The 9,220-nt window shown below is 47.6% G+C and overlaps 1 protein-coding gene across 4 annotated transcripts in view; it reads right to left on the bottom strand.

Annotated features, from left to right (window-relative positions):
* Window positions 1-557: 557 nt before the first annotated feature.
* Window positions 558-9,220, bottom strand: part of LOC119262255 (gibberellin-regulated protein 14-like) — an 8,694-nt gene continuing 31 nt past the window's right edge. The window contains exons 1-5 of one of the 4 annotated variants that reach the window (XM_037533549.1): window positions 9,042-9,212; window positions 4,346-4,429; window positions 2,800-2,850; window positions 1,895-2,101; window positions 558-1,603 (exon numbers count right to left, since the gene is read on the bottom strand). In XM_037533549.1, coding sequence (XP_037389446.1) covers window positions 1,395-1,603; window positions 1,895-2,101; window positions 2,800-2,850; window positions 4,346-4,409 — 531 coding nt within the window. In that variant the 5' untranslated portion in view covers window positions 4,410-4,429; window positions 9,042-9,212 and the 3' untranslated portion in view covers window positions 558-1,394. The other 3 variants (XM_037533550.1, XM_037533547.1, XM_037533548.1) reach the window with 3 other exon arrangements.

Raw genomic sequence — 9,220 nt, 5'->3', positions numbered from 1 at the left:
TGGCATGAAAACCTCGTTATATTTTTATTAATCTTTTTTATTTTTACACAAACCATTTTTTAACTCTTCTGGATGGACCAACAGAACCGGCCCAGAATTAACGTCCATTAAAGGAGGATCGTGTGTGTTCTTCTGTAAAGTTACAGGTTCAGGTTTCCAGCCGTCTGTGTTTGTGTCTTTATCTGGATGATGTTGTTCCCATGACTATAAACCAGGCTTAGTGTAATCGCTAACAGGAAGTCTGGAGACTTCACTTCCTCTCTCAGTGCTGTGAACCTGCAAACTAACATTAACAATGCTAATAATGCTAAAAGGCTTTAACACTTTTAAATGTACCGCTGGATATTAAACTACGTTGCAGCACCAGCGCCAATAAATTTCCATTAATTCCTTCAGCAGAGATGATCATACAGAGCCCGTCTGTTTATCTCCTGTTTACTTGTTTATTTTCTGTAATCCCAGCAGAATCTGTTGCACATATTTTTTCGGAACATGTTCTGTTTGTATATAATGTATTTACTTTGGCGTGTTGTGTGAATAAATGAATATAAACAGTGTTCATTGTGTACAAACAGCTATAAAGTGTGTTTATTCATAAACAGACACCGCAGGAACAAAAACAGCTGGACAGTGCAGATGTGCTGAATCTGAGCTGCAGGAACAGGCAGAAAAAGCTAATGTCGCTAACAATAAGTGCAGGTTAATAGTTACCGATTAGCATCACACAAACAGCGTCAGGCCAACAGGCTAACGGCTTCCATACGGCGTTAGCCGTATGGCATGTTTGTTCGAGCTGTGCGTTAAAGGCAGCTTTATTGCATGATTGACCAAAGATTTTAAAGCGACACCTCAGAAAAAAACCAGTCAGCCGAGACGTATTTGGTGTCTGACGTTTGCCAATTAGCGCATCCAACAGGTAATAAAAGCACTCACTCCACCGTTAGCGTGGGGTTTCATCATAGATGCTTAGACCCAGTCAAAAAGCACGGAGTTGCAAGGCTAATGTAGCTAACAAATGAGATCATGCAGCCCACCAATTAGCATGGTGCTAACTGTACCATATCTCGGCTGGACGCCTGGGTTCTGGGGGAAGTGGGAGGGACTGTTATTTGAGAAATACATAAACACACAGTGTAGTTACGGATGCAGACACCTCACCAATTAGCACGAAAGATTCGAGGCTTATGTAGTTAACGAGAGATGGAAGTGAACACCAAATAGCACGACAGGCTGCATGAAGTCTCGGCTGAACTACATGTTGCAAATTCTTTTTTTCAACCAATCTTTCGATTAAATCTGAATGTGACCCCCCACCCCAAAACAAAAAACATTCATCTTAGTTACTCCAAAGGTTCCTCCGTTCAGAAACAGCAGCTGGACATAGAAGTGGTCAGTTAGACACCGTCGGAGTCGCTGCTCAGGTCGGACCTCCCACACACGCACATACAGAGCAACCCACAGCAGCCCATCACGAGGGCGACTCCGAGCAGGATGTAGACCAATGTGGTGGTCCAGAAGGAGAACAGGTAGAGAACCTTAGCGCAGTAATCTGAAGCGGTTGGGTCATAACTCGGCTGGTATGCGCTGTAGATCCACACATTGCCTGCAGGGGGAGACAAAAACAGCTTTAGGTGCTAATGTTGCTTAGCATTAGCATGGTGCTTTGGGTCTGTGAAGTTGGCTTCCTTACTGAATTTGTCTGATCCACCTTAAATGGAGCAGGAGGCGCCGAAATGTAACCGCTGCGCTATTTAAGGTGGACTGGAAAGTTTGAACTTTATACTTTTAGATTAAAGACACTGAACGCGTGTCGGCCAATCACAGTGTGTTGGTGGCTGAAGTATCACTTTAAAGCTGCAGTGAGCGGCGGTTCCTGCAGGGCGGCGGTGTTTACCTGCGATGAACCAGCAGAAGAGGAACAGCGTGACGAGCGAATTCCAGGCGGTGCAGAGGCTGCTGAGGGCACTCTGACTCCCGTCCTCCGGCTCCTGCGTACAGGGCAGGCATGATAAGACTGCCAGAACTACCGAAAACGCCCCAGACACCAGCAGGTAGATGGGGATGTACGGCTGGACGGGGCACTCGTGTAGGTACAGCCCACCTGAGGGGAGGCAGAGACGTTTGATTGTTATTTCTTTCATACGTGAAACAGTTTTAGGCTGAAATGTTTCTGTGAATTCTGCAGTCAGTCTGACGGCACTGCGATCGCCCACAATGCACTAATGATTCGCAGTGACCACTGTGGATCCCTGCGTCGGCCAAACTGCCTCGCGAGGGTCTTTCAATGGAGAAACGGACCAATGTTAGCGATTAGCATAGCCAACGTTAGCAGCCGCATATTTGCCGAAGCTTCCTGATGTTTGAGACGAGGACCAGGTTTAACGTGGACCACAGCGAGTCTTGTCGCTAAGCAACCCACACATCAGCACTTAGCCTGACTAGCTAACACTGGCGGCTGCTTTAGCTGATGCTCTTACTGCTCTTCTACCGCTAGCATTAGCATTAGCTTAGCATGGCTGTAAACATGTTCCAGTAGTTCACACTGACCGGTAAAAAAGCTACGCAGCAGAATCTACAGGCGACTACATCACTGAACACCACCTGCACTTCTGCCGTTCACACAGTCACGATTCATGATGAACAGAAACGGAACAAAACTACTGGGAAACTTCTTTTACATTGACTTTCATTCAAAGTGAAGCTTCCCTGTAAAGTTAAAATGATTACATCAGTTTTCATTGATTTATTTATCAAAGGCTAAATCGATGTGAAACAATAACAGTATAAAGTGATACGTACCGATGACGAGCTGAGCGATGGGCAACGCGATCGCTATCAGTTTGGAGATGACTGTAGAAATAAAGATCAGAAAGAGGGTTAATAAACATTAATAAACACTCTATACCTCCTTCACCGATACACAGCAACACTGAGCTTTGGTATCAGTGATACTGATCCATATCAGAGTTAAACCCATCAGAATGTGTGAGAGTGTGTGACTGTGTGTGTGTGTATGAAAGTGTGGGTGAGTGTGTGTGTGTGTGTGTGTATGAAAGTGTGGGTGAGTGTGTGTGTGTGTATGAAAGTGTGGGTGAGTGTGTGACTGTGTGTGTATGAAAGCGTGGGTGAGTGTGTGTGTGTGTACGAAAGTATGGGTGAGTGTGTGACTGTGTGTGTGTGTGGGTGTGTATGAAAGTGTGGGTGAGTGTGTGTGTGTGTGTGTGTATGTGTATGAAAGTGTGGGTGAGTGTGTGACTGTGTGTGTATGAAAGCGTGGGTGAGTGTGTGACTGTGTGTGTATGAAAGCGTGGGTGAGTGTGTGACTGTGTGTGTATGAAAGCGTGGGTGAGTGTGTGTGTGTGTACGAAAGTATGGGTGAGTGTGTGACTGTGTGTGTGTGTGGGTGTGTATGAAAGTGTGGGTGAGTGTGTGTGTGTGTATGAAAGTGTGGGTGAGTGTGTGTGTGTGTGTATGTGTATGAAAGTGTGGGTGAGTGTGTGAGTGTGTGTAAGCGGCTTCACTGTAGGTTTAATAGCCTGCAGCTGTGAGACTGGAGGCTGTAAGACTGTGAGACTGGAGGCTGTGAGACTGGAGGCTGCGAGACTGGAGGCTGTGAGGCTGTGAGACTGGAGGCTGGGAGACTGGAGGCTGGGAGACTGGAGGCTGGGAGACTGTGAGACTGGAGGCTGGGAGACTGTGAGACTGGAGGCTGGGAGGCTGGAGGCTGGGAGACTGTGAGACTGGAGGCTGGGAGGCTGGGAGACTGGAGGCTGGGAGACTGGGAGACTGGAGGCTGGGAGGCTGTGAGACTGGAGGCTGTGAGACTGGAGGCTGTGAGGCTGTGAGACTGGAGGCTGGGAGACTGGAGGCTGGGAGACTGGAGGCTGGGAGACTGGAGGCTGGGAGGCTGGGAGACTGGAGGCTGTGAGACTGGAGGCTGTGAGGCTGTGAGACTGGAGGCTGTGAGACTGGAGGCTGTGAGGCTGTGAGACTGGAGGCTGTGAGGCTGTGAGACTGGAGGCTGTGAGACTGGAGGCTGTGAGGCTGTGAGACTGTAAAGCGTGAAAGGTCATGATGTTCACAGCAGCCTCAGAGCTCAACCTACAGCTACTTCAGTTAAACTGGCTGGTTATTTTTACAGGAACTCTTAAGAAATCTAGACCCAGACACTAAGGTACAGAGAAACACACATCTGTACAGGTACAAACACACATCTGTACAGAGAAACACACATCTGTACAGGTACAAACACACATCTGTACAGAGAAACACACATCTGTACAGGTACAAACACACATCTGTACAGAGAAATTATCATTATTATTATTGTTGTTGTTTATCATACTCAGTACAGGGCTGCTGGGTTTGGTGGTCCGGCGGATGTTCTGCAGTAAGGTTCTGTCCTCCATCCTCCCTTGCTCTCACTCATCTTGCAGAGAGAGAGAGAGAGAGAGAGAGAGAGAGAGAGAGAGAGAGACAGAGAGAGAGACAGAGAGAGAGACAGAGAGAGACAGAGAGAGAGAGAGAGAGAGAGAGACAGAGAGAGAGAGAGAGAGAGAGACAGAGAGAGAGAGAGAGAGAGAGAGAGAGAGAGAGAGACAGAGAGAGAGAGAGAGAGAGAGAGAGAGAGAGAGAGAGAGAGAGAGAGAGAGACAGAGAGAGAGAGAGACAGAGAGACAGAGAGAGAGAGAGAGAGAGAGAGAGACAGAGACAGAGAGAGAGAGAGACAGAGAGAGAGAGAGACAGAGAGAGAGAGACAGAGAGAGACAGAGAGAGAGAGAGAGAGAGAGAGAGAGACAGAGAGAGACAGAGAGAGAGAGAGAGAGAGAGAGACAGAGAGACAGAGAGACAGAGAGAGAGAGAGACAGAGACAGAGAGAGAGAGAGAGAGAGAGAGAGAGAGAGAGAGAGAGAGAGAGAGAGAGAGAGAGAGAGAGAGGTTTAACTTTGCTTTTAATGCCAACAGTGTGCAAAATTACACCTCACAATCAGAGGAATCCCACTCAGCCCCACCCATCCACCCCACCACCCATACCCCCCTTTTACACTTCACACAAGACAACACATCACACACACAGCAAGTTCTCCATCCTCTACACAGCACCGTGCTTCACCAACACACCACTTATTCTGAAACGTTAACAAGTCATTCATCGCCTCGTAGTGAGCGAAGTCCACTTTCACGAGCGCTCTGATAAAACTCCTCAGCATCACGTCAGGGTCTGGAAGCCCTCGTCCCCTCAGTTTGTTTCGCCTTGTAATCCATATGGCCAGTTTGGCTTGACCAAACACAAAGTTTAAGAGACAGCACCTGGCCCGCTGTGAACGAGTGTATTTTGGGCCCAGGATGAACAGACGGTAAGTGAAAGACATGTTTAGATTTGAACACAGCCTGTGTAAAGCACCAAGCAGGACGTTCAGCTGTGAGCACTGTACAAACAGATGACCCACAGTCTCTGTTCAGGGAGTGGACATGAACTGTCCCTTCTGCTCTGAACCACAATGTGCTGTGTGCTGGTTTGTGGTTATTGCCCCGTGTATTATTCGCCAGTGCAGGTCTCCTGACCTCTTGGAGACTGGGAGTTTATACAGCACCCTCCCTCTGAATCCAGCCATGATCTTACCTTTTAACAGATCATGCCAGCAGTGCTCTCTTACCTCTGCCTGTGCTCTCGTACCTCTTCTTACCTCTGCCTGTGCTCTCGTACCTCTTCTTACCTCTGCCTGTGCTCTCGTACCTCTTCTTACCTCTGCCTGTGCTCTCGTACCTCTTCTTACCTCTGCCTGTGCTCTCGTACCTCTTCTTACCTCTGCCTGTGCTCTCGTTCCTCTTCTTACCTCTGCCTGTGCTCTCGTTCCTCTTCTTACCTCTGCCTGTGCTCTCGTACCTCTTCTTACCTCTGCCTGTGCTCTCGTACCTCTTCTTACCTCTGCCTGTGCTCTCGTACCTCTTCTTACCTCTGCCTGTGCTCTCGTTCCTCTTCTTACCTCTGCCTGTGCTCTCGTTCCTCTTCTTACCTCTGCCTGTGCTCTCGTACCTCTTCTTACCTCTGCCTGTGCTCTCGTACCTCTTCTTACCTCTGCCTGTGCTCTCGTTCCTCTTCTTACCTCTGCCTGTGCTCTCGTTCCTCTTCTTACCTCTGCCTGTGCTCTCGTACCTCTTCTTACCTCTGCCTGTGCTCTCGTTCCTCTTCTTACCTCTGCCTGTGCTCTCGTACCTCTTCTTACCTCTGCCTGTGCTCTCGTACCTCTTCTTACCTCTGCCTGTGCTCTCGTTCCTCTTCTTACCTCTGCCTGTGCTCTCGTACCTCTTCTTACCTCTGCCTGTGCTCTCATACCTCTTCTTACCTCTGCCTGTGCTCTCGTACCTCTTTGGAGATCATCTACCCATTAGGCTGACATCACCTGAGTCTACTGTTCAACGTTTGCTGTAAGTAAGAAACTATATAAAATATGCCAATTTCACTGTGGACATTTACATTTTGAGCTTTGGCTTCATAACAAAAATGCTGTTTTATAAACTGACCCACATTAAACCAGCTTTAAACGCCGAGCTGAATTAGCCATACAGCCTGTCGTTCTGCATTAGTCTATATTAGCATGGACCCCCCAAAACAGGCAGGGTCAGCATCAAAGCCTTTCATTTCTCTGTGTTTATTTCCCAAATCACGAGTCAAACTTATAAAACCTCGTCATGTGCTTTTGCTTTCGGACCCTCTGATCTCCATCAGCTTCCGGTTAAGACCTTTAAGACCCCTTTCATACATTGAGAAGAATAAAGCTCAGCCTTATGTTCCAGCGCAGCTTCCTCAGCTGCATAAAGAGCCTTAACACTGCAGCTTCCTGTTTGAGCTCATGACGAATGTGTTGAATCTGGTGTTCCTGCAGCAGAAACGTTCTGAAAAGTCCATTTCCAGCTGGACCCGCCCCTGAGCCCCTTTGACAGGAAGGACCTGGAGAGCACCTGGCTGTGTAGATAAGTCAAGACTGAGCTCCAGGTGGAGAGGAGAAGGCAGGTTAGAGCAGGTGGTGCACTGAGTGAGGGAAGCGGTGACTTTGTGGAATTTTTCCAGTAAAACCACCAACGTGCTTAATCCTATTAACTACTGCCGAGCAGGGAAGTGGGTCAGATGCAGGAGCGAGAAAGCTTAGATCAGCACTTCCACCCTGACGACTTCGGACTGGTGGAGAAGGAGCTGAGCTGAACTGAGCTGAATTGAGCTGAACTGAGCTGAACTGAGCTGAGCTGAATTGAGCTGAACTGAGCTGAACTGAATTGAGGTGAACTAAGCTGAATTGAACTGAGTTGAATTGACCTGAGCTGAGCTGAATTGAGCTGAACTGAGCTGAATTGAGCTGAACTGAATTGAGGTGAACTGAGCTGAATTGAGCTGAACTGAATTGAGGTGAACTGAGCTGAATTGAGCTGAACTGAATTGAGGTGAACTGAGCTGAACTGAATTGAGCTGAACTGAATTGAGGTGAACTAAGCTGAATTGAGCTGAACTGAGCTGAATTGAGCTGAATTGAGCTGAGCTGAGCTGAACTGAATTGAGGTGAACTAAGCTGAATTGAACTGAGTTGAATTGAACTGAGCTGAGCTGAATTGAGCTGAACTGAGCTGAGTTGAGCTGAGCTGAACTGAATTGAGGTGAACTAAGCTGAATTGAACTGAGTTGAATTGAACTGAGCTGAACTGAGCTTAATTGAGCTGAACTGAGCTGAATTGAGCTGAGCTGAACTGAGCTGAATTGAACTGAGCTGAACTGAGCTGAATTGAACTGAGCTGAGCTGAATTGAACTGAGCTGAACTGAGCTGAATTGAACTGAGCTGAATTGAGCTGAACTGAACTGAGCTGAGGTAAACTAAGCTGAATTGAACTGAGCTGAACTGAGCTGAATTGAACTGAGCTGAGCTGAACTGAGCTGAATTTAACTGAGCTGAACTGAGCTGAATTGAACTGAGCTGAATTGAGCTGAACTGAACTGAGCTGAGGTAAACTAAGCTGAATTGAACTGAGCTGAATTGAACTGAGCTGAGCTGAACTGAGCTGAATTTAACTGAGCTGAACTGAGCTGAATTGAACTGAGCTGAGCTGAATTGAACTGAGCTGAACTGAGCTGAATTGAACTGAGCTGAATTGAGCTGAACTGAACTGAGCTGAGCTGAACTGAGCTGAATTGAACTGAGCTGAACTGAGCTGAATTTAACTGAGCTGAACTGAGCTGAATTGAACTGAGCTGAACTGAGCTGAATTGAACTGAGCTGAACTGAGCTGAATTGAACTGAGCTGAGCTGAATTGAACTGAGCTGAATTGAGCTGAACTGAGCTGAGCTGAACTGAATTTAACTGAGCTGAGCTGAATTGAACTGAGCTGAATTGAACTGAGCTGAATTGAGCTGAACTGAGCTGAACTGAATTGAACTGAGCTGAACTGAATTGAACTGAGCTGAGCTGAACTGAATTGAACTGAGCTGAATTGAGCTGAACTGAACTGAGCTGAATTGAACTGAGCTGAACTGAATTGAACTGAGCTGAACTAAGGTGAACTAAGCTGAACTGAGCTGAACTGAGCTGAGCTGAGCTGAGCTGAACTGAGCTGGACTGGACGCGCGTTTCACTCGTTAAAAGTAAAGCGCCCGCTTCCTACTGACGTTCCTCTCCGCCTTAAACGGCGCAGCAGCGGCGCCCTGGCGCCTCGGGCTGCTGAGACTGCAGCACCATTTAAGGTGGAACGGGAAACTCGTTCGATAAGCTTTTCACAAAACTCTCCACGAAGAAAAACACAAACAAACAGCCCAAACCAGCCAAACTCACCCTGAACCGAAACCAGGCGAGCAGTAAACGCGATATCAGCTCATTTGTTTAACGTTAAAGTAGATTAGCAGCGTGAACAGGGCGGAAGCTCCAGCTCGCAGGACTTTTAACGCGTTTAATGCTTTACAGCCACGTTTTAAACGGTTAAACAGCGGGGTTGGTTTAGCGGGGCTAGTTTAGCGGGGTTGGTTTAGCGGGGCTTACACAGTAAAACTCAACTCACCAAAATATCGCGAAGCTCCTCGCCGAGAAACCGAAAGCAGTTTAATCAACTCCGAATCGGATCCAACTCACTTTAATAAAGTCAGCTGAGCTCTAAATTACACCCGACTCCCCTCAGAGCAGCTCGGTTTCACTTTAATAAAGCCAATGAGTCTCTCTCTCTCTCTCTCTCTCTCTCTC

This window comes from Pygocentrus nattereri, chromosome 23, assembly GCF_015220715.1.
Source record: "Pygocentrus nattereri isolate fPygNat1 chromosome 23, fPygNat1.pri, whole genome shotgun sequence".
Lineage (NCBI taxonomy): Eukaryota > Metazoa > Chordata > Actinopteri > Characiformes > Serrasalmidae > Pygocentrus > Pygocentrus nattereri.
The sequence above is the reverse complement of the archived record's forward strand: the minus strand, read 5'-3'. Positions and strand labels throughout refer to the sequence as shown.